At 41.9% G+C, this 26,354-nt stretch overlaps 1 protein-coding gene across 9 annotated transcripts in view; it reads left to right on the plus strand.

Annotated features, from left to right (window-relative positions):
• Window positions 1–7,058: 7,058 nt before the first annotated feature.
• The window catches only part of R3HDM1 (R3H domain containing 1), a 157,720-nt gene continuing 138,424 nt past the window's right edge, over window positions 7,059–26,354 (plus strand). For all 9 annotated transcript variants that reach the window (XM_060256860.1, XM_060256861.1, XM_060256862.1 and 6 more), the window contains exon 1: window positions 7,059–7,269. In XM_060256860.1, coding sequence (XP_060112843.1) covers window positions 7,099–7,269 — 171 coding nt within the window. In that variant the 5' untranslated portion in view covers window positions 7,059–7,098. The remainder of the gene's footprint in view (window positions 7,270–26,354) is intronic.

The following is a 26,354-nucleotide window of genomic DNA, read 5'->3' on the forward strand; positions in this document are numbered from 1 at the left end:
CTAAAGTTAACAGGCCTGCTTCTAGTCCCAAGCATAGCATTGGATAGGCACCTAGGTATCCAAGTAAGGTTCTTAGAAATTTAATGAATAACTTCTAGTTTGGTATGGTCACTATATAGGCAAACTTGTGATCCATACATAAGCTGAGGTGCAACCTTGCCCTGAAAAACTTTCAGTGTTGTAGGGGATAATGAGAACCCCCTTTTATGTGGAAAACTCTTAGTATTACTCTAAAGCTGACTTTTGAGCAGATTCTGTTACCTGAGCAGATTGAGTAGCTCTTGAATCAGATGCTTGAGAAGCAGTACCTAGGTAATTGAACAGTTTAACGTGGTTGATCTTATATCCATCAATCTGCCACCTGTGGTTAGTAAACCTTTTAGCAAAAGCAAGTATCTTCATCTTGGAAAAATTAGTTGTGAGTTGCTCCTCATTACAATAAACCATAAGTCCCCGAAGGGCTCTTCTCAGCCCTGCTTCAGTATATTCCAAGATAGCAGTGCCATCAGCATATAAAAGTGTAGCAGTAAGGTCTATTTGCCTTATTTGGTGAATAGAAATAAGGGTTGGAAAGAATCTGCACCATAGAGTTAATGTAAAGCTTGAATAGTAAAGGAGTAAGGATCCATCCTTGTCTCCAGGGGTCGTTTTATAGAAAAAAAGGTGGTGGAGCTCATCCAGGGATTGTTATGCAGCTGCATCTACTATTCAGTGGACAAGGTGGGAAGGAGGAGGTGGAACTGTCAGAAAGGTTCAGGAGCTCCCACTGAATCCGAGGCCTGCTTGTCTCACTCCTCTCTTGACTGGGATCTTATGGGACAGATAAGATCAGACAAAATTCAGATGTTACGAAATTATTCACAAATGAGGTTAACCATTGTGTAATGTCTGACTTACCTAATTGCATTTGGTATGATAAATTTGGAATTTTGAAGAATACAGATAAAGCAGGTTAGATGGAAACTGCAGAAAAATCAATTACATTTTAAGGTATCCTTATATAGACATAAAACGGGTTTCAGGTTGGCAAATCCAAGCCGCCTGATTGGTTGGAACTGGGTGGGACTGTGCTTCATCAACCTTTGGCCCATCAAACTATCAATCAAGAGTACTTGCTTACCATTGGTTGAGTCCACTCCTCTCTGCTGCCTAATTGGCTGATGCTACCCGGCAAAGCTGGTTCTGTCTGTGAAAGGCAAACAACCTTAGTTCTGGCAGTTACTGGCTCTCCCTACTCTCCCATTGGCTGAGCTGCCTGTCTCACTGATTCACAGAGGAGAGAAAGAAAACCTTCCTTTGATTGGTTGAGGGTGGTGGGAGGGGGAACAGAGAAAGGCTTCCCTTGATTGGCTGAGGACTTCTCCCTGTGCTCCTCTGGAAAGTGGGTGTGGTGTCCTGTCCCAACAGATCAGATACAGAGAGAGAGATTGAAGTCCTGTGCTTAAGACCAACAATGTTTTCAGAGAGAGACTGTTGGTCTGAAAGGTATCACTACAAGCCTCGGGGGCAGGACTCATTGGGGCCAGTCCTGACTATGGCTGCCAGTTCCAAGTTCTGTGGCGGAGTTTCAGGAGGGTATAGGACTTACAGCTTCAGAGGGGGGTCTGCCAGACACAGGTTCTTGCTGTGGAAGCTGAGTGGGTGATTTTGGACCACTCTCAGACTTCCAACCTAACTCACCTCACAGGGTTGTGAGTAGGGATGATGTAAGTTTCTTTGGTTCCCCTCGCACTGTGGAGAAAGACTGTCCTTTCCCTATGTAGAGGTTGCAGGGAAGGGGGAGGCAATGGAAAGCTGTGAAGGCAGAGGGATAAAGGGAAGGAGATAGGATTGGCAACTCCAGGTTAGGAAATTCCTGGTTATTTAAGGGGTGGGACCTGGAGAGGGTAGGGTTTGAGGAGGGGTGGGACCCTAGACAGCTACAATGCCACTTCCTCCTGGGAATCATTGTTGCCAATCTCCAGGTGAGGGTGGAGATCACTCAGAATTACAACTGCTCGCCAGATGGCAGAGATCAGCTCCCCTTGAGGTGTGGGGGGGAGTGAATACCTTCACTGGGGGGGGGGCACTCGCCCAGAGCCTCTTTCTAGAGCCCATTGTATTTTTCTTCACAATCTGCCTTATTCCTAGTTATTTCCTTATTTTGAAAGATACAAGTTCTCAGCTGTGATAAGGCTTGGTACGTTCACATAGATTTGTAAACTTTATAGTAGGAATGAGAAAGTGGCCGTCAATGTTTGAGAAGCCGTTCTGCCACAAAGTTTTCTTTGTTACTGTGCCACTTGTATAGGAAGTGGCATACCTGAGCTGGGTAGGTATTTTAGTAGTTTATAATTATGGGGATTCTGACTTCCTAAACCTTGAGAGCTGAAGGCATGGATCCGTATGGCTTGAGATGCTGAAGGATTTTACTGCCCTCTGGTGGATTATGTACTTGCAGTTTTTCCTCTGCTTTTCCTAATGTGACAGTTCAGCTGTTTTCCACCATGTACACTAATTTTTCTTGTGTTCCATTCCATTCTACAGAGTTAAGGGGGTTAATTTGCTGTTTCTGGATTTGCCACAAGCATGCGTCCATTGACAGAAGCAGAAATATGAAGAATAGGGGAGGGGATTTGGGGAGGGGAAACTTTTCCCTGTGTTTTCTCCCCAACATTTTAACAAAAATCTCAATAGAAAAACATGGAATATTTTGGAGAGCACTGAAAAACTGCTATGATTTTCTTTCCTTTTAGAATGAGTGATAGCAAAACTTAAGATATATGTGCTAAGGTAATATTGAATACAGCAGTGTGCAGCTCTCTCAAGTATTTGGGTATATTTGCAATTTTTCCTTCAGAAAATTCAGCACTTAAAACTTTTAAATTCTGTGAATATGTTGAACAGTACAGTTCTCCCTCTGAGGCGGATGACATCACGGGTGGTTCCCACCATCCAGTTAGGGAGAGGCAGGAAACAAATTTCTTACTCTTCCTCTGTGTGTGGAAGCACCCATTCCTCAGTTCTATTCCTACCTTGACAGGGAGAGCACCTTAGCAGGCATAACCCTTCCATTAACTTACTTGTTTGAAATAGAATAAAGTTAGAATCCAGTGGCACCTTTAAGATCAACAAAGTTTTATTCAAGATATGAGCTTTCAAGTGGATGCACACTTCCTCAGATACATTGAAATGGAAGAAAACCATTCCAACATATAGAAAGGGTTGAAAAACAAATTAGCATATAACATGAGACCAAATGTCCTGTTTTGTTCTTTATTTTTTACTGGAATGTCCTTTATTCTTTATTGATTTTTTTTCTTTCAACTTCAACACTTTCCCTGATCCGCTCCCTCCTCCTCCTCCCTCTTCTCTCCTTTGGATGATAATATATTTTCCTCAAAAAACATTTTATTTAAAAAATCCAATTTAAATTTAAAAAAATCGATTTAAATAAAAAAATCCGATTTAAATAAAAAAAAATCCTATATAAATAAAAAAATCCAATTTTTTAATTTTTTTTTTAAAAAATCATTTATTTTTATCCACCTTGTCTGTTGCACTGTTTCTTGTATATATTACCTTGGGTTTTGCTACATTGTTTTCCACATTTGTAATCCATTTTCTGCATTGTTTATGGTATGTCATGGGTTAATATGATTTTTGTCTGCATTGTTTTCTGGTGTTGTAATCCTAGTCCCTACTGTATTGTTTGTCCAGTGTCTTAATATATGCTGCTTATTTTGTTTATATTTCAAAATCATTCTTGAGTCTCACAGGAAAGGCTAGCCATTAATGAAGTAAATAAATAAAACAGTGAATTTAGTAGGCACTGGGCAGCGCAACACTTGTCTTCAGTCCCTACTAGAATATGCCCACTATAGATTTCACTCGTTTCCAGAATCCCCACAGGTTACAAATTGGTAAAAGGGTGCTGCAGGGTCACCCTTATTTATGCCAGTGCTTGTACTTTGCTGCCAGTTTTGTGAGCCACTCAGCAAACATATTCATAGGATTGTATTATTTGGGGAGGGGGGGGGAGAGATCTACTTAAACATTAATTTAAAATGCTTTGTACTATTATTGCTCTGGACCTTGGTTCTGTCATTTTTATTGGCAAGAGAGATTATATTTGTATTCTTCCTTCTGGAGATGTTTTGAATGAGGAAGATATTAGCAATTTGTGAATCCTTTCTGAAAGGCAATTTCTTTGAATTTCTGTGAAATGTGCATATCTTTACAGAAGGGAGTATTTTTAAGAATCAACTGCTGAAGGATTATTCTCTGCAAAATATGAGTTATGTCAGCTTTCTTTCCTGAATCTCAATAACTTGTAGCTGAAATATACTTCAGATTTACACAAGGCCAGTTTAGCTACTTACCACTAGCTTTTATAAACTTACATTGTTCACTGCCACTCGCTAAGTTGTCCATTGAAATTGCTTGTGAAGAGTTGTGTGGAGAAGGAGGGGAAGAGTGGGTTTAGTCTAGTTTTATAACCTTAGATTCTTTTTTAAAAGACTTTTACATACTTCTTTTAGGTGTCTAAAAGGGAGGATATTATTGATGTTGGAGAGTCTCCAGTGGTGATAAGGACATGGGACTCCTGCCAGATTCCAAATGGTTCATCTTGGTTGACAACCGGGGAAAAGACATTGGATTGTTTTATTTTTGTGGAAGACTGCAGTTGTGGAACTACAGGATACAAAAGGCAAGTATTCTGGAGCATGTACTTGTTGTTTATGTGTTGCTTGAAAATGAGCAGAAATCTTTCACTTAGACATGCAGAACTGACACCTGAACTGTCATCCTAAGAGGGGATGGGGACTGGAAAAGTCTAAGGAGTCACATTTGTGGTTCTTCAGCATGAGTATCAAGAAATTATTATATTGGGAGGGAAAACACTTATTCCAGTTGTTAAAGAGTGCAATTTAGGCTTGTTATGACCAGCATAACTTTTGCTTTGGTATTGAGTAAGAATTACTTTTTCTTAGCTGTACTAGCTGTACCTTCAATCAGTTTTTATTTTTTGATGACATGCTTTTGTTTTATTCCTCCCCCCCCCCCATTTAAGAGTTTATATATGGCCAATTTAACTTCAGTAGTCAAGAACCACAGTCTAGCTTAGAGTAAAGGCTTGCACAACCTTTTCAGTCTTAGTTGAAGGCCACTAGGGAGCAGGCCTTCTCGGTGATAGCCCCTCGTTGGTGGAACGACCTTCCAGAAATGGTGCGAGCCCTGCGGGACCTGAACCAATTCCGCAGGGCTTGCAAAACATTTCTTTTTCAGTTGGCTTTCGCGATAGAACCTGATTAACGAACGAGCAGATACCCAGCCATCTTGTGTACATCATGTTTACAGCACTTTAGCACCTATTTTATATGTTTTATCTATTTTAAATAACTTATTTGTAACTGATATCTAAATTGTTATGTTGTTTTATGCGAATCATGGGACTCCCATGTCTGTTATGTTGTTTTATGTGAATCATGGGACTCCCATGTCTGTTAGCCGCCCTGAGCCCGCCTGGCGGGGAGGGCGGGATATAAAAATAAAATATTATTATTATTATTAGTTAAGGTCCTGGAATTGCATCTGTTCTTCCTCCCATTCCCTTAACTGTAATTGTAATTGCATCAGTGCCAATGCTCACAGTAGCAAAACCAACTACGGTTTAAGTGCAATGTAGCTTAACGCTAACACTGCTGAGGGCACAGGGTGTTAGAAGAATTCGCTCTCAAGAAAGGAAGGGAGTGGGTTGATGCTGGGCTTGCAGTTCACTCATGATACTTTCAACCATGGTTAAGAGATTAGGAATGTTTAACAGTTCAGAGATAATGTGGAACCACTGATAGTTTAGCTACAGTTAGTGAACAGCTCTCTAAGAACCAGTTGGTGTAGTGGTTAAGTGCATGGACTCTTACCTGGGAGAACTGGGTTTGAGTCCCCATTCCTCCACATGCACCTGCTGGAGTGACCTTGGGTCAGTCATAACTCTCTCAGAGCTGTTCTCAAGAGGAGTTCTTGGAGAGCTCTCTCAGCCTCACCTATCTCACAGAGTATCTGTTGTGGGGAAGGGAAGGGAGATTGTAAGCAGCTCTGAGACTCCAAGTGAAGGGCAGGGTATAAACCCAATTTCTTCTTCTTAATTTGGCTTTTTTAAATCAGCATTTTGAAGCCAGGACCTGAAGTGTTGTTTTTTAATTAACCATAGCTGTCCTCATCTATCACTTCTCTCACTAAGCAGGCTACAGAAATGCCTGGCAAGCCCTGCTCAAACTTGAAACTGCTGTTGAAATGCAGCACATCTCACTAGGAGCCTCCTAACCACACTCATTTTAAAGGTGGGGGAATGTTGATGCACTTCATCCTAGTGGAGCTTGAGGCATTTAGCAGTGATCACGACCCTCCTCTTGTGTTGCCTTAGCCAATCAGGCGGACTGAGTGCAGTTGGTGCTTTTACAGGCAAAACCTGTGAAGCTCATTGATAGCTAGACCTACCTTGCTGCTGCTATGGTACAGGGCAAGTTCCAGCAGTAGAAGACAGAATTTGTTGTCATACCAGAATTCACACTACATAGTTTGCAGAGTAGTACTGCCCCTTGTAGCAACAGAATTCAGCATTATAGGGCAGATGTCCTTTCTGCTGGAGGTAAGCAAATGAAGGTTTACACATACAATTTGCAATTAGGGTCAGGTTTACTGTAATGTCTGAATGTGCATATAACGTCCTTGTGAAGACTTTTATAGACTTATCTACTGTCTAGAAAACTGGGCTACTTGCTTGCTTTTCAGTTGCTAATGTTGGTCAGTTGTCTTGACAGATCATGTTAGAATTTCAATCAAGAAAAACTTCAAATTTTTAGTTTTAAGCTAAGTTAATATAACTTGGCATTTCAGCCATCTTTTTGATTCTTGTATAAGTATTGCAGTCTGTGCTCATTCATGATGCAAGTGACATCCATGGAAGAAAGCCTTCCAAAAGGAGGCTTTTTTTAAACTTAATATAATTTAGACCGTACATAATATCTCCTGAAATGGGCATCTTAAATATATACTATTTTTTCCCTCTTCTAAAGGCCCCCTACTTCCTGTAGATTTTTAAATTAACCTTTTCTAATGAGGATGACTGATACTATTACTGTAAAGGAGGAAGGTGATACAATGAAAGGTTCAGAGGCAGATGTTAAAGACAATACTGCATTGGAACACTTCATTAAATCAGGAAGTCATGAGCAAACACAAGTGGAAAAAGAGGAAGGGTGTCATGACAACAAAAATGATGTACAGGTAAGAAAATTTATTTTGCTTATCTTCTATTTTTACTCTAGTGTGACTGAAATGTGCCTTTTAAAAGAAAGCATTTGCTGCACTTAAGACTTGAGGGATTCCCTCCCCTTTCTTTAATGCATCTACTGTTGCTTCCTTTCCTCATTGTCCCTTATTGTATTCTTTCCCTGTTGCTGATGTTTGTGGTAGTGTTCAATAGATCTAAAAGTAGGTTGTCCTTTTTATTAAATCAGAAGAAGGGGGACTTTTTTGGTAGCCATGAGTTTCATGCTGCTCTAAAACGTGATTGCATTATCAACAACTGCAAATTTCATAAATGACCAGGAGGGAAAAATCTGTTTGTTCTCCTATTAATTCTTGCTGACTATTTGCGTGTGAAAATTTGGTTAATTTCACAAGTCTGCGTCCTTTTTTCTTTTTAAAGAGTTCTCGTGGACTTGATTTCCACTTGGCATGCATACTTCGTTTAACTTCAGAAAATTAACTGTAATTTATCAACTTTGTCTAGATGAAGACCTTTTGTTACACAGAGTTGCACCTTATATGTTATGTTGCTTGGCCGTATCAGTTCTTCCACTTTCTCAAGTAACCTCATCACATCCTGTGTAATCAACTGTGTTTATTTACTTCATTTCATGTCTTAACACTGTTTTGTTTTACAGGCAATTATCTTACAATTAAAAGCAAAAGTTTGTCTTGTGTTATATAGTTCATATCTCTTTATATTCAGATTTTATTCATTCATCTTTGAACTAGTTTAATACCAAGATTCAGTGAATTCAACTGTTACATCTGTTTGTTCTGTTTTTCCTACAAGGAGCTTGTGCAATATACATAGTTCTCTACTCTTCAATTTTATTCCCACAGTGACTCTGCAAAGTAGGTTAGAACAAAAAAAGTGAGTGGCCTAAGGTCACCTAGCAAACTTCATAATTGAGTGAGGATTGTAGAATCTGATTCTCTTCAGTCTTAGTCAAATACTTAAAAAAAAAATTACACTACAGTGGCTCTCATCATACCCTTTTCTCTCCTCCCTACATTATGCTACTTGTTATTTAGAGCTTTTAAAGAGTACTATATTCACCTTTTAATTCCTTTTTAAAAAGGTAAAGGTAGTCCCCTGTGCAAGCACCAGTCGTTTTCGACTCTGGGGTGACGTTGCTTTCACAACATTTTCACAACGTTTTCACAACGTTGCTTTCACAATGCTTTTTACGGGGTGGTTTGTCATTGCCTTCCCCAGTCATCTACACTTTCCCCCCAGCAAGATGGGTACTCATTTTACCGACCTCAGAAGGATGGAAGGCTGAGTCAACCTGGAGCCGGCTACCTGAACCCGCTTTCGCTGTGATCGAACTCAGGTCATGAGCAGAGGGCTCACCTTTTACCTTGGTATTAACAGTTATCATTGTGTCTTCAATTCAAAATTTGTTTTTGTTTTAATTGGAGTGTTAGAAGTAAAATGGCTTGATTGTGGACATTTAAGAAATTGTCTCAGATTACAGGAATCCATATTGCCAGTTCTGGAAAGCATTGAATAGGGCAATAAAATTGTGTGTATCTCAAAGATTATTAAGAAAAAGATAGGTACAAGGAAGATGAGCATGTGAAATTAAATATGCTGAATAGGAAATACAAGTGTGGGCCAGCGAGACTCAATTGCAGGAGGGAGGGATCCTATCTTCCCCTTAACTTTCTCACTAGGCCTGACATGGCTCCAGCACAGTCACCAACAGCCATTCAGGAACATTCTCTGTGCTTGTGCAGAAAATGATCCAGGGAGAATTTACCCCCAGTGTATTTTTTAAGATATTTCTGAAAACCTGGTAGTTTCCCCAAGTTGTAGAAAAATCTGTTTAGTGTCATTGTGGCCCCAGTCTGTGAATTAGATATCCACTGATGAGGGCCACACTTCACTGTTATATAGGTAATGTATAGTTCTAAAGTATTTTTGGAAATAGTAGTTTACAATGGATCCTATTCCTAAGTAATGTAAGCATCTTTGTATCTGCTGTGTGCAGTGAGTGAACTAAAAGCCATTCTAGGGGACCTTTCACACTTGTTGAACAATGCACTTTCAGTCTACTTTCAGTGCACTTCAACAGTTATTAGGGTTGCATTGTCCACCTTAGGGAATATCTGAGGACTTTTGAGATATCATGTCCTGTGATGTCACTTTCAGGCCAAAGATAAAGTGTCGTCACTTCCTAAGCTCAACTCTCTTTCAGTGATGTTACTTCCAGCACAGTGCACCAAAACCCCACCGCTTCCTATAATGTAATCCTAGTCCTAATGCATGGCTAAGATCCAGAGAACTAAAGTACACATCTGCAAGTGTTTTGTTATACAGGATGCTTACTTTAAAAGCAGCCCACATGAGTCCACCCCCCAAATCTCCAGATGCATCCCAACTCAAAGCTGGCTGCTCTCAACTGCCCCTTTAAATCGCAACATTACCTTTTCCTTATGAAATGTTGAGAACTCCCAGGCTTGTATCTATTCATTACAGTTCTCAGTATGTTGTTTTCCACTTGCAGAGGAGTTTTGATTTGATACAGAGGGACATTCATTCATGTGTACCCTCATCTAGTCTACAATGGGCCTAACACAGGTTAACTGCCTCATCCACCAATTGTGAGAGTGACATCTTACAGAGCCCATGGCTTAAATTCTGCATCCTGAAAAGCTGGGTTTTGCAGCCTAATTGAATTATTCAGATTGCGCAGATAAATCTGTTTACTTGTTTTACTTAGTATGCAGGGTCATTCTGGGCAGAGTATACCCTTCTAAACTCATTGACAATAATGGACTTAAAAGGATGTAACTCTTTTTAGAACTACACAGTATATGTCATGGGGAAAGGAAGGATTTGTGCTTTGCGCTTGATTCTGATAACTAGAAATCACTTTGATCTAGGATCTAGGCCACTGGCAGCGGATAGGGGGTTAGGGCTGCCAGATCCATGTTGGGAAGCTCTTGGGGATTTGGGGATGGAGACTGGATAGGGTAGGGACCTCAGTGGGGTACAATGCCATAGAGTCCACTCTCCAAAACAACCATTTTCTCCAGATGAACTGATCTCTGTAGTCTGGAGATCAGCTGCAATTTCAAGGGATCCTTGGGTCCCACCTGGAGACTAGCATTCCTACTCTGATCTCCCCCTCCCTCCAGGTTTAAGAACCATCTTGCAAGTCATGTTATTAAAATTTATAATGCTAAGAGTACTGAAAGAGATTTCACCGTACACTGTCAGCCTTTTCTCAGCCATGAGGGCTAGAAATCTGGTTTTTAAAATAAAAGCCTAAAATGCTGAATCCTGTGCATCATGGTGAATTATACTTATAGGTGGAGTTACATTGAACAGCCTGGATTGAACATGCTAGTGTAGCTGTACCTTTCGAAAAAACAACAAACACCAGCATCAGCAATGTTAATATATTATAAGGGGCTTTAAAAGGTTCAGGAGGAAAAAAATAGCAGAATAAGTTTGTAACTAAGTTCTGAATCCCTCTTTGATAGTCGTCGTCATCATCTTCTTCTTCGTCGTCTTCTTTCACTGAGACAGAAGAGATGTGGAATGGGGGCTGGGAGACTGCTGTCCTGGGCTGAGCAGAATGCTGCCATGGAATTCTGTTGTTTGGGGTGCTCTGGCCAGTCCAGTTGGGCAATGACCACACTGAGCTGAGAGATCCTTGGGGCCAAAAAGCTCTCTCTCTTCAGGGGGGCTGGAGTGACAATCACATCTCTGGGCTGCCCCCACCCCACCGCTTACCTAGAGAGCATGGCCACAGGTCAGCTCCCAGCCCCTTAGCTAAGCTGCCTGGTGGTAACAAGGACCCAACTGCGTCCTCCCCTCAGCCTTGACTGAGGCAAAGCAAAGCATTAGCATTTGCAAAAACCCCACCTGCCCAGAGAGCATGGCTGCAGGTCAGCTGCAATCCCCCCAGCTAAGCTGCTCAATGGTGGCAAAGGGCCCAACAGCATCCTCCTCCCGGCCACAATGGGGAATTGAAGTATGCCCACCTGTCAGGAGGCCGAGGGCATGGCTGCTAAACAAAAGAATCTGACCTCCAACAACAAAAGTTACATTGAACTTCCCTGACAGTGAATCAAAACATGCCCACCTGCTGCCTGCCTGGAACCTGAGAGCTGCCTGACAGCGGCTGCCTGACAGCCAAACCTCAGACCCTCTCTGCCCCCCAACACTGCATTCATTCACTTCTGAAAAGTGTACTATATGCTGTTGCCGCACGGGCCTGGGCTGAGGCTCAGGTCTTGGATGACACAGCTAATGGCCAGCAAGCTGATTGCCCAGCACCAAATGAGAGCTGCCAAGGTCAGGGGCACCCTTATAGGCAGCTATTAAGGAGGGTGGGGTAAGTCCAGCGGAGCCCACTGTTCAGATCCAGAAAGTGCCCACTGACCACTCAGAGACCTGTGCGCAGGCTGGGGGTGGCGCCAACGGGGGAAATCAGTGCCAAGTGCCAGCAACTAAGTAAAACACATGACTTCATGGAGGACTCCAGCTGTTTTGGTCTAGCTTTTGTCTCTATGGCTTCTGTAGAGACTAATGCTAGAGTATCACAACATGGCCGCCATTTTGTCTCCCACTTGCCGATCTTAAAAAGAAGGGGTGGGGATCAAATCAGGGGATCCCTTGCCTGGACCTGGGAGCTGGCAAGCCTAGCAGTTGTTTGTAAGTAGATTTTGCCATTGCACACAGTAAAACACAAAGTGCACAGAAAATGGATTGAAATTTGATGTATATATTATGGACTTTATTTCTACTTGACATGCATGCTTCATTTAACTTCAGAAAATTAACTGTGATTTAGCAACATTTGTGAAAGGGCTCTCGTATATAGTTCCATGTTTAAGGTATTTTGTACTGCTTTGTTTAATAACCAGGAAGAAGTATTGAATTTAAAAAAAACTTCTATTGATGAGCCAGAAATCATAAGAAAGAAGTTTTTATGATTTGGAAAGCTTTTATTGATTCTTGGTTCAGATCCACTATTATAATATTTCATCTGATTATTTTTATTCTAATTCAAGTTTAAGGAGGATTCCACATTACAAGTACCATTTTGGAGTGGGCAAGTGGGCCACACGGAAAAAGTTAATATGTTACTGTCAGGAGTATGTAGTGACAATTTAAAGATTCTCTTCTTAGTTAATGAGGTTGGTTTGACAGGCTATTATGTGTTTCAGACACCATGCAAAAATATTTTTGATGCTGAAAAGGAGGCTTTGAGGCTATAGTTATGTTTTGTTTATTACTTCCACACTTGTTAGAATATTTTGTTTTATTACTATAGAATATTTTGTTTTATTATTTTCAAAAATGTATACCCCACCTTTCTGCCCACATAAGAGTTACCAAGGTGGCATGCAAATTAAAAATATACTACCCAAAATCATGTTAAAATCATTAAAACCAACAAAAACACATCATTAAAACATTTAAGACCAAAGCTAAAGTACATACAAAACCATTAAAAAATCAGCAGGAATAAGGAATCGCTAAGAGAACACCTAATAAAACAAGAAGGTCTTCACCTGCTGGGAGAGGATGACAGCAGAAGATGTGGTGGAGGCGGAAAAGTGTTGTTTGTTTGCTTTCATTACCGCCACACAGTTCACTTTAAAATGAGCTTTCACGCATGTTATCAGATTTGTCCCAATCCTTCCTTTACCGTTGCTCTAGCTGTCTCCCTTGCCTTTTCATCGACCAAGACCTTTCAGTAAACCATGGGACTACCTAGGCTCCAGTAATGGGAGAGGGTGCCAAGGAGTGATTATGTCAACTGCTTGGGTCAGTTGGTCATTCCAAGGTATCAACAGAAGCACCAGCTATATCAACAGGAACATTCCCTAGAACTTTTAGAGACCATTCAGATGCACCTTGCCCAACGTGTTGGTCATTTTAATATATCCCCCACCCCTGCAGAGTCTTAGTATTCCTGTAAGTACAAGTAGTGATCTTTCCATGACAAAGAGCTGTCATCAGTTCCTCCACCCTTAGATCACATTCCTGCCACCAAGAACAAAATACCAGGTCAAGAGTGTGACATACCCAATGTGTATGACCAGTTACTACCTAAGACAGGCCCATAGATGTCATGGAGGGCAAGAAACCCAGAGCTGTTCCTGACCAAACATGAATGGCATGATTTTTAAAGTCTCACAAGACAACCAGCCTAGGGGGTTCTCAACACCAGCTCTGTGAGGCAGCAGGGTGGTTAGTACCCTAACAGAATCCTGGTTTTAAAACAATTTATTAATAACATATGGTAACAATATCTAATTATATCATTACTAACCCTAACCCATATGATATTTTTCTAATCCCCCCTCCCTCCTTTACTAGACTTCCGCCGATGTTATATACTTAAGTTCACTTATAAAGGTACCCTTAACCCCTCAAGGTTCAGTTTCTCCCTTTTCTTAAATTCATTGTTAAAAAATTGCCCAATGTCCTTTCAAATTCCACTCTTTTTCTACATATCCTCTAAATTTCTTCCATTCCCTTTTAAACACTTCCAAATCATAGTCTCTTAAAGTTCTTGTTAATTTATCCATCTCACTCCATGATAAAACTTTCACAATCCAATCCCATTTCTCTGGTATTTTTTCTTGTTTCCATAACTGCGCATATAATGTCCTAGCAGCTGAGAGCAAGTACCAAATTAGAGTTCTATCTTCTTTTGGAAATTTTTCCATTTGTAATCCCAACAGAAAAGTCTGCTACTTTCTTAAAATCATATCCCAAAATTTGAGATATTTCTTGTTGTATCATCTGCCAAAACTTTCTCGCTTTTCCACAAGTCCACCACATATGGTAAAAAGAACCTTCATGTTTCTTACATTTCCGACATCTATCCGACATCTTTTTACTCATCTTCGCCATTTTTTTTGTGTCATATACCACCTATACATCATCTTGAAACAGTTCTCTTTAATACTCTGACATGTTGATATTTTCATCGAGTTCTTCCAAAGATATTCCCATGTATCCATTTGTATTTCCTTGTTTACATTAATTGCCCATTTAATCATTTGAGATTTTACTACTTCTTCTGTAGACCATTTCAACAATAATTTATATATTTTCGATATTAATTTTTCATTATCTCCAAGCAGAACCTTTTCTAATTCTGTTTGCTCACGTCTAATTCCAACAGATTTAATATCATTTTCCATCAAGCTTTTTATTTGTTGCATTTGAAACCAGTCATACTTGTTATTTAACTCTTCTGCAGATTTTAATTCAACTTTATCACCTTGAATCTTTAACAGTTGGATCTTCTTCGTGGTCTCTGTGCATTCACACATATGGGTAATCCGCAGGATTGGCCCCGACCTCGGAGAGTTCAAAGCAATCTTGATCGTAGATCTGGCGCGCCTCCCACTTGTCCTGGGAGGAGGCAGCTACTGCGCATGCCTGGACAAGGGGGAGGTGCTTAGCCACTCAGTTTCTTCCTTACCGCCGACCGGATCGCACCTTCCTCGTTGATCTCCAACTTCTTCATTGCAATCTCCAACAATTACCTTCTCTTCGCTTCAATTCTTCATCTTCTACTTCTCCTGGTATCGTATAAAAAAAAAAAAAAAAAAAAAGCCTTCTCTTACTATTCTTTCTGGACTTTCCCCTCCCTCCCCCCCCCTCCCCGGGCGGATGGAAGGAAGGGACAAGATAATTTTTAAACGCTGTACCAGCTGCTCATCCAAAATCCCCTCGTCCGACGGCCACTCTCTTTGCTTGTTCTGCCTTGGAGAGGCCCACCGTCCAGACTCCTGCGTGCACTGCAGCCAATTTGGCAAACAGGCCCGCAAGAACCGCGCCGCGAGACTCAAGAGCCACCTCATGGAAACCACACTCCGACCGGCCATGCCGCATGGCGGACAACAACAACCCGCGCCATCTTCCCCACACCTCGTGGGAGAGACGCAGTCGGCAGCTTCCGTGGCACAGAGTCCCTGTAAGCCTAAGACCGGCAAGCACTCCAAGAAGTCGGACGACCCCAAAAAGCGCCGCCGTTCCGATTCCGCCCACTCGGACCCGACGGGTAGCGTTAGCTCGAAAAAGCACAAAACCCGCCCTCTCGACTCGGCCTCGAACCCGACCACCAAACCGAAGGCTCCGAACCCGAGCGCCACTGCCTCCGGATCGATGCCGAAGACTCCGACGTCGAAGTCGACGGCAACACCGTCAATCACTCCGTTGGAAATCATCCGCATCTCATCTAAGTCGCCGTCCATTCCGAATTCCCCACCAGACCAGCTGCTGGATACGCACTCTACCGCATCCGTTAGGACCCGGCCTCTCGACCCCACTAGATTCATAGATCTCTCACAGCCAATAGACGCCCACGCGCTCACCAGAGAACCCTCGACCCCGAGAGCTCTCCCGACTAGACCACGATCTCGCAGACGCACCAGGTCCCGCAGTCGCCGACACACCAGGTCCCGCAGTCGCCGCCGCACCAGGTCCCGCAGTCGCCGCCGCACCAGGTCCCGCAGCCGCCGACGCTCCCGCAGCCACCGCAGGGGGAGACACTACTATTACTCTCCATCGAGATCCAGGTCTCCATCCCCACGGAACCGAAGACGGCACCGACGATCACCCTCCTACGATCGCCATTACCACAGCTACCAAGAGTCTCCTCGCTACCGAGATCGCACACACAGACTCCAAACTGCATCGGTCGAACCGCTTCACCACCATGACGACCCTACGAGTCTCGGCGCCGAACCGAAACTCCCATCGCCACTGGGATCCTCACACGCGGCTCCCAAGACAACACCTCAGCCCGACCTGCACCAAGGAACCGACGACGGATCCGAGGAGGAACTCTCCGACTCCGACCATTCTTCGGGTTCGGACCTACAATCCCCAGACTCCGACATAGCCAAGCCAGCAGACCTATCACCGTCTGAGGGCCCGAGATCCTACCTCGACCTTGTAGCAAACATGGCAAGCTCGCTAAATTTGAAACTCAATACGGACGCTCCCAGAGTCTCGGACGTCGTATTTGATCTAGTGCATGCGGATCTTCCATCCAGCTCCTCTCTTCCCATGCTCCCCGTCCTCCTAGAAACACTCAAAGAAGCATGGGACAAACCGGCATCAGTACCGCCAACATCCAAGAGGGTTGAAGCTCTGTACAAGATACACGCACCTGATTCCAAGTTCCTGTTCACCCACCCGGCTCCGAACTCGATCATTGTACATTCGTCTTCGAAGTCGAAGCAGACTAGACACCCGGTACCACCAGAACGGGAGGGCAAAAAACTCGACACGATTGGGAGAAAGATTTACGCCCTCACTACAGCCACAACCAAAATCCTCAACTACATGGCATGCTTTTCCGCATACACCCACAACCTCACCACTTCCCTCGCCGCATTGGTACCATCCCTGCCCGAGGCATCCCAAAAGTCAGCCACCACTACCCTGCAAGAGATGGCCAGAGTGAGCAAACAGCAAATCAACACTGCCCGTCACGCTGCACAGTGTTCCTCCAGAACCTTGGCCTCAGCCATAGCACTCCGCAGACACGCGTGGCTCAGGTCCTCCTCCCTCCAACCAGACATCAAATACAAGGTTGAAGATTTGCCCTTTGATGGTCTTGGCCTGTTTAGCTCATCTACAGATGACATCCTCACATCAGTAGACGATGGCAGGAAGAGGGCGAAACGACTGGGAGTCTCCCAACCTCTGACCCAATCCAATCGGCAAAGGAACTGGAGGTCCAGCCAATACAAAGTGACCAGATCCCCACGGCAACAGGAATCATGGAAGCGCAAACCACAGCAGTCCAAACCTTCCTTTCAAAACAGACGCCAAACAACCAAGAAACCTTCAACCACATCCAAACCGTCTCTCTGACCTCCCTGCCTCGAGCCGTCCAGTCTCCCTCCATCAGCCAAACCCATCAACACGACTACAACCATTCTACACTGCCTGGAGGACCATAACATCGGACGCCTGGGTCCTCGCCATCATTCAAAGAGGCTACCTAATAGAGTTTACGTCCACTCCAAAGCACCACCGATTCCTCACCACACCCCCGTCCGCACCCCTGCAGACAGAAATCGCGTCTCTGCTGGACAAAGGCGCGATAGAACCAGTCCCACCCCAATACCATCGCACCGGCTTCTACTCCCGGTACTTCCTGGTGCCAAAAAAGGACGGAGGACTCCGACCCATTCTCGACCTCCGCAAACTCAACCTACACATAACCTACAAGAAATTCCGTATGGTCACGCTTCAGGCAATCCTCCCGCTCATCCCAGAACGAGCATGGATGGCGTCCATAGACCTCCAGGATGCCTACTTCCACATTACAATCAATCATCATCACAGAAGATTCCTCAGGTTCGCCATAGGGAAGCAGCACTTCCAGTTCTGCTCCCTTCCCTTCGGCCTCTCCACAGCACCAAGGGTCTTCACCAAGTGCATGGCAGTAGTAGCAGCCACATTACGCCAGCAACAGATATCAATCTTCCCTTACATAGACGACTGGCTGATCGTCGCCCATTCCAGGGAGCAACTACAACTGGACGTCTCGACCACTCTCTCCACCCTGGCCACCTTAGGCCTCCTAGTCAACCTCTCAAAATCCAAACTAGTCCCTACCCAGAGGATTCAATTCATAGGAGCAGACATCTCCACGCTCTCGCAAACGGCTTTCCTACCTCAGGACAGGGCACTCGCCATACTGTCACTGGCCAACACTATCATCGCCCAGCGCTCCCAAACAGCGCTCACTTTCCAGAGAATGCTAGGCCTCATGGCAGCAACCACAGCAGTTCTGCAGTTTGCGAAGCTGCACATGCGTCCCCTCCAAATGTGGTTCGTAAGGACTTTTCGCCCTCACACACAACATCAATCCACACTACTCACCCTTCCACTACACATTGTGCCATCCCTCAAATGGTGGACCAAGGAACGTCACCTCTACAAGGGCATGCCATTCAAGCAGACACCGCCCTCGGTGATTGTAACCACAGATGCCTCCAAGTGGGGATGGGGAGCCCACTTGGAAGACCTCACGGTGCAGGGCCAGTGGACAGACTACGAACGCTCTCTCCACATAAATTGCCTGGAGCTCATCGCAGTGCACAAGGCCTTGCGGTCCTTCCTCCCATCGCTAAGGAACCAGCACGTCCAGATCACCTCCGACAACATCGCCACAGTCTTTTACATCAACAGGCAGGGCGGCACCGCCTCCGTCAGACTCTGCAAGAGAGCCCTGGCGCTGTGGCATTGGAGCATAAGCCAGGGCATCTTCCTCACGGCCGTACACCTACCAGGGGTCGAGAACACCCAGGCAGACGCCCTGAGTCGCCACTCCACCAACAACCACGAGTGGTCCATCAACAGCCGATACATCCGACAGATCTTCAGCATCTTCGGACAACCGAAGATAGATGTATTTGCTTCACCGTCAAATGCCCAATGCACCCGCTTCTACATGAGAGGTCCTCCATCCCACCTCTCCAGCGGGGATGCCTTCCTACAAACTTGGAACGGAACACTCCACTACCTCTTCCCCCCCATTCCACTTATCACCAGAGTTCTACAGAAGATTCAGGTAGACCACACAAACTGCATCCTCATAACTCCATGGTGGCCGCGCCAACCCTGGTTTACGACCTTGCTGCTCCTGTCCAACAATACCTTCATCCAACTCCCTCAAACACGGGATCTCCTCTCTCAACAGGACGGCAGGGTCCTTCACCACAACCCGGCATCGCTCAAATTAACAGCCTGGAGAATCAGTTTCTAGACTTCCCCCCGGAGGTCCGTCAGGTCCTAGTGAACTCCAGAAAACCATCTACTAGGAAATCCTATCTACTTAAGTGGAAACGCTTCTCACACTATGCCTCACAGCACAACTTCGACCCCAACTATGCCACTATACCTCAGGTACTAACTTACACCTTAACGCTCTCTAGAGCGGGTCTGTCGTATTCTTCCCTGAAGGTACACCTGGCAGCCATCTCTGCTTTCCACCCCCGCATCGATGGCACAACGGTATTCTCTCACCATGCGACCAGAGCTTTCCTCAAGGGCATCATTCGCCTACACCCACCAATCAAACAAGTTCTACCCACCTGGAGTCTGTCTCTAGTCCTGAGCCAACTCATGAAACCGCCCTTCGAGCCCATGGCTTCCATCCCACTACACCTGCTGTCATGGAAGACGGCATTACTTACGGCCCTCACCACAGGTAAGAGGGCCAGTGACATCTGCGCATTCAGAGCAGACCCACCGTATACGATATTTCATAACAGTACGGTGGTCCTCCGACCTGACCCGACCTTTCTACCCAAGGTCGTCTCTCCTTTTCATCTAGGAAGACAGTCCACTATACCAGCCTTCTTCCAGCACCCCGCGGACGCGGGACAAAGGGCGCTCCACAACTTGGATGCACGGAGAGCCCTAGCCTTCTACATAGACAGAACCCGCCAAATCCGTAAAGACCCTAGACTTTTTGTCACCTACGCTACCCATAATAAGGGCAGCAGAATATCTACTCAGAGACTCTCCAAATGGATTGTTGCTGCCATCGAACTCTGCTACCAGCTGGCAAAACAACCCATCCCTCAACATATACGAGCCCACTCAACCAGAGCCGTGGCTACCTCGTCCGCCTTCATGAAAGGCATCCCTATAGAGGACATCTGCGCCGCAGCCGTCTGGTCCTCCACATCTACCTTCGCCTCGCACTACGCTCTCGACGTTCGTGCCCGGCGAGATGCCTCCTTCGGACAAGCGGTGCTACGGTCGATCTTCGACTAACCACTGTGAGTACCACTATCATTACGTTACGCTCTAACCCTACATATTCTTACAGATCCAGCACCCACCTCCGAAGAAATGGCTCGCTAATCACCCATATGTGTGAATGCACAGAGACCACGAAGAAGATGGACAGGTTTCTTACCTGTAACTGGTGATCTTCGAGTGGTCATCTGTGCAATCACACAGACCCACCCAGCCTTCCCCGCTGCTGGAAGCTAGTTAGCACAGTTATTTCCACCTATCCGGCGGCGGGAAGAAACTGAGTGGCTAAGCACCTCCCCCTTGTCCAGGCATGCGCAGTAGCTGCCTCCTCCCAGGACAAGTGGGAGGCGCGCCAGATCTACGATCAAGATTGCTTTGAACTCTCCGAGGTCGGGGCCAATCCTGCGGATTACCCATATGTGTGATTGCACAGATGACCACTCGAAGATCACCAGTTACAGGTAAGAAACCTGTCCTTATATGACATCCCTCTGTCTTCATCAGATTCAGCTGTTATTTTTATTACTTCTGCTGGCACTATCCATAGCGGGTTTCTTTCATCACCATATTTCTTATATTTTATCCATGTATTTAGTAAGTTATTTCTGATATAATGGTGAGAAAAAAGACCATCCATCTTATTTTTCCCATAATACATATAAGCATGCCAGCCGAATTTGTTCCTATGAGCTTCTAACAATAAAAGTTTTTTCTTTAACAGCATCATCCAATCCTTTATCCATGTCAAACAAACTGCATCATGGTACAGTCTTAAATCTGGAAGTTGAAAACCTCCCCTCTCCTTAGCATCTGTTAAAATTTTCATCTTAATCCTCGGTTTCTTCCCAGCCCATACAAATTCAGAAATCTTCCTTTGCCATTTGTTAAATTGTTTGATATCTTTCACAATCGGAATAGTTTAGAACAAATACATTATTCTTGGCAGAATGTACATCTTAATTGCAGCAATCCTGCCCAACAAGGACAAATTGAGTCTATTCCATTTCATCATATCTTTATCCATCTTACACCATAACTTTTCATAATTGTTTTTATACAAATCGATATTCTTCATAGTTATTTCTAGACCTAAATATTTAACTTTAGAAGTAACTTCGCATCCCGTCAAATTCTGCAATTCTTTCTATTTAGTTGCATATTTTTACATAAAAATTTCGACTTCTCTTTATTTATATATAGTCCTGCCATTTCTCCATATTCTTTTATCTTAGCTATCAACAAAGGTACCACTTGTATCGGATTCTCAGTTATGAACACAATATCGTCTGCAAATGCTTTATATTTATAAGAAAATCCTCTAGTTTTCAGTCCTTCTATCTCTTTGTTGTCTTGTATTTGCATTAACAGAATTTCAAGAGTCATTATAAGCAACAATGGTGAAAGCGGACATCCTTGTCTTGTACCTTTGCTCAGCTTCATTTCTTTTGTAAGGTCTGCATTTATACACAGTTTTGCGTATTGATCCGTATATATTGCTTTCGTCATTCTTATAAAATATTCTCCCAGGTTTATTTTTTCCGTTACTGCAAACATAAAGTCCCAGTTCAAATTGTCATTTTCTGCATCTACAAAAAATAACCCCACCTCTTTTTCTGGATGCTTCTCATAATATTCTACAATATTTACAACAGTTCTTACATTATCTCTTATTTGCCTTTTAGGGAGAAATCCCGCTTGATCTTCCTTTATAAAATTGATCAAATATTGCTTAAGTCGTTCTGCCAAGATTCTTGCATATATCTTATAATCATTGTTGAATAATGAAATTGGTCTAGAGTTCTTTACATTTGTGACATCTCTATCTTCTTTGGGAATCAACGAAATTACAGCTTCTTTCCAAGTATTTGGAATTTCCCCTTTTATTCTTATCGTATTCATCAATTTTTGCAATTTTGGTACTATCTCATCTTTAAGAATTTTATAAAATTTAGTTGTATATCCATCCAGCCCAGGAGCCTTACCTACTTTCATTACATTTATTGCTGCTTCAATTTCAGTTTTTTTTTATTGGGTCATTCAAAATCTTTTTCATATACTCAGTCAGGGGTACTATTTTAATATTTCGTAAATACTCTTCCATTTTTTCTTTTTTGATTTTCACACCTTTAAATAAATTTGCATAATATTTAAAAAAGTCTCTTTTAATTCCTTCTTGATCCACTTTCTCTTTTCCATTTGTCACAATTTTGTTGATAATTTTGTTTTCTTTCTTTTTTTTCAGTTCCCAAGCTAAATACTTCCCAGGTTTATTCGCACCTTCAAACAATTTCTGTTGCAAACTTTTTAAGTTCCATTCTAGTTCTTTATTCAACAAATGTCTTACTTGGGATTGTAATATTGTAATTTCCCTTATTAATTTCTTTTTCCCTGGTCTTTTTCTTAGTTCCCCTTCTTTTTTCTTTATTTCATTTTGTATGTCTAACATCTGCTTTTCTTTAGCCCTCTTATCTTTATTATTCAATGTAATTAATAGTCCTCTCATTAATGCTTTATAAATATCCCAAACCGTCTGGAATTCTATATCATCAGTGTCATTTATTTGAAAGAACGCTGTAGTTTCCTTTTCTAGAAAAGTCACAGTATCTTTATCTTATAGCAAGTCCTCATTTATTCTCCATCTTCTTGTTTTCTTTTGCAATTTTGTAATCCATCGTACTGGGTTATGATCTGCACAAACCTTTGTTAGAATCTCCACTTTTCTAGTTATGAGGCCCAAGCTTTTAGAGCCCCATAACATATCTATTCTGGAAAAAGTATTATGTCTTGCTGAAAAGAAAGTATATTACTTCAGGATTAAATTTTCTCCAAATATCTTCCAAGCTTTCTTGTTTAACCAACTCAAAAAATGATTTTGGCAGTCTTCCTTCTTTATTATTCCTCTTTTGGCCAGATCTATCTATATTATTTTGTATTGTTCCACTAAAATCACTCATCATCAGGATCTGGTCATAGGACACTTCATCCAACTGTTGATTAATGTCTTTAAAAAAACCATCTTTTGCTCCATTGGGCACATATAATCCTAATAACAACGGTTTTTTTGCATCCGTCATCACTTCCACTGCTATATATCGTCCATCTTTATCTTTAAATATCAGTTTTGGTTCTAATCCTGTCTCTCAATCCCAACATTAGTTACACAGCCTTGAAATTGATAGTGTCCTGGTTATCTTTGTTTCCCAATCTCATTTGCCAGCACATTACATATTCTAGTTTAAAAAATGCTTTGTAAACAAATTTCATGTTAACTTGAAGGCAAACTGAAAGCAGCAACCTGCACCCAGTTTTCAGACTACAGCTGAAAAGTTTACCCATCTGATGGGGAATAATATATGCAAAACAGACTGAAAATACAGGTCTTTCCTCCTTTTGTTACCCATTTTAAGCGCAAATATTGCTACTGATGCACTCTTTAAACTGTATCAGGCATTGCAAGGGCATGTGAGGTTCTCCTGAACAGATACTCATTTTTGTTGTAACTATTTCAACAAAGTGAGCAAATTAATGAATGATTTAGATTTATGTAGAGCAGCTCCATTTTGCTAAACTAGTGATCATTCTGTCACCATATCTTACCTCCAGCAGTGAAATGCTAAGAGACATTACCACAAGATGTTAGTCCATAAAAATGAAGGATTTTATGTAAACCTTTGTTTATTGTTATCATTATAATTTCAGCAGAAGGTAAACTGCCAAAATTAGGAACAGTAATTACCAATCACCAAATATTCAATATCAGATGTAATTCTTTGACTTATAACAGACTTCTTCATATTGTGTGGTGGCACTGCATCACAGGAAATCATTATGCAGGTTTAAAATGCCATGAATATTGGATTGCAGAATTTTAAATTAGTTGTCACCAGCTTCGTAATATTTTGGGATACTTCACTGGCAGCAATACATTGTTTGCCCAAGACTATAAAAATGCATAAAAGATTCAACAACTTATTCTTGTACTGCAGTGTCCTTAAATGTTTTCTGCATAGTATTTGTATGGCAACAGACAAGATTTGTTGTCTTAAACTGCAACACAATCTTTCAGCTTCCTTATATACCTGTTACCAGATACATTGTCTATTGCTCTAGATTTTGGATGTCTTTCCTTTCACACAGCATTACAACTATATTCCAAAAGCTGATACAGGGCTAAGTGGGAAAAGGCAAAAAAGCTGTCATAAAGCCTGACCAAAACATTTTGCAAGCATAAGCTACATTTCTCTTTTTAAATAACAGTTATGAATCATACATAAAAACATGTATTGTTTCAGGAAGCTGAAAAGAGCTGGGGAGCCTCTGGTTTGGAACAAGTCAGTTCAAAGGGGTGAATGCCTGAATAGGATAATATTTTTTCAGTTATAAACAATTTTATTAGTAACATATGGTAGCAAAACTATATATCTTACAACTTAAAAAAGAAAAATTTATCTACCCCATATCTTACTTTCCCCCCACCCCTTCCCCAATTAAAGGTACCCTTAACTATTAAAGAACCAAAAGTTATACTCTTATTTTAAAAACTTAATCATTATCAAAGATTGTCCAGTGTTCCTTTATTTTCCACTCTTTTTCTACGTATCTTCTGAACTTCTTCCACTCCAATTTAAAAAGTTCTAAATCATAGTCTCTTAATATTCTTGTTAATTTGTCCATTTCACTCCATGACATAACTTTTATAATCCAGTCCCATTTCTCTGGTATTTTTTCTTGCTTCCACAACTGCGCATACAATGTCCTAGCAGCTGAGAGCAAGTACCAAATTAAAGTTCTATCTTCTTTTGGAAATTTTTCCATTTGTAATCCCAAGAGAAAAGTCTCTGCAACTTTGTTAAACTCATATCCCAAGATATTAGAAATCTTTTGCTGGATCATCTGCCAAAACGTTTTAGCTCTTTCACAAGTCCACCACATATGGTAGAAAGAACCTTCATGCTTTTTACATTTCCAACACCTGTCTGACACCTTGTTATTCATCTTTGCTAATTTTTTAGGAGTCATATACCATCTATACATCATCTTAAAACAGTTTTCTTTAATACTTTGACATGTTGCGAGTTTCATAGAGTTCTTCCACAAATATTCCCAAGATTCCATCTTTATTTCTTTATTTACAATGATTGCCCATTTTATCATTTGAGATTTCACTACTTCATCTTCTGTAGACCATTGTAAAAGTAATTTGTATACTTTTGAAATTAGTTTCTCATTGTCTCCAATTTTTCCATTTCTGTTTGTTCTTTCCTTATTCCTTCAGTTTTGATGTCATTCTCCACCAAGCTTTTTATTTGTTGCATTTGAAACCAATCATATTTATGATTCAATTCTTCATCAGTCTTCAGTTCTATTTTCCCACTTTGTATTTTTAATAATTGATTATATGACAGCCACTTTTCTTCGCCTGTCTTATCCGTTATCACTTCAGCTGGCACAATCCATAACGGTCTTCTCTCATCTCCATATTTATTATATTTTATCCATGTATTTAATAAATTGCTCCTTATATAATGGTGAGAGAAAAGGCCATCCATTCTCTTTTTTCCATAATACAAATATGCGTGCCAGCCAAATTTATTTCCGTGGCTTTCCAATACTAAAAGTTTTTTGTTTAACAGCGTTATCCATTCTTTCATACATACTAAACAAACTGCTTCATGATATAATTTTAAATCTGGTAGTTGAAATCCGCATCTCTCTTTTGCATCTGAAAGAATTTTCATTTTAATCCTTGGCTTCTTCCCGGCCCACACAAATTCTGAAATTTTCCTATGCCATTTATCAAATTGTTTGGCATTCTTCACAATAGGAATAGTTTGAAACAAATACATTATCCTTGGTAGAATATTCATTTTCATTGCAGCTATTCTACCCAGCAATGACAAATTAAGCTTTTAGCATATCTTCATCCATTTTATGCCATAACTTCTCATAATTATTTTTAAACAGATCAATGTTTTTCATTGTTATCTCCACCCCTAGGTACTTTACCTTAGAGGTAACTTCACAGCCCATTAATCTTTGTAATTCTTGTTGTCTATTCAACTGCATATTCTTACACAAAATTTTTGATTTTTCTCTATTTATAGAAAGTCCCGCCAACTCCCCATATTCTTGTATTTTCATTAACAACAAAGGTGTAACTTGTATGGGGTTTTCATTTATAAACATTATATCATCAGCAAATGCTCTATATTTGTAAGTACATCCTTTTATTCGTAAACCTTCTATATCTTTTTCTTCTTGAATCTGCATCAATAAAATTTCAAGAGTC

The sequence above is a fragment of the Heteronotia binoei genome, chromosome 16 (assembly GCF_032191835.1).
Source record: "Heteronotia binoei isolate CCM8104 ecotype False Entrance Well chromosome 16, APGP_CSIRO_Hbin_v1, whole genome shotgun sequence".
Taxonomy (NCBI): domain Eukaryota; kingdom Metazoa; phylum Chordata; class Lepidosauria; order Squamata; family Gekkonidae; genus Heteronotia; species Heteronotia binoei.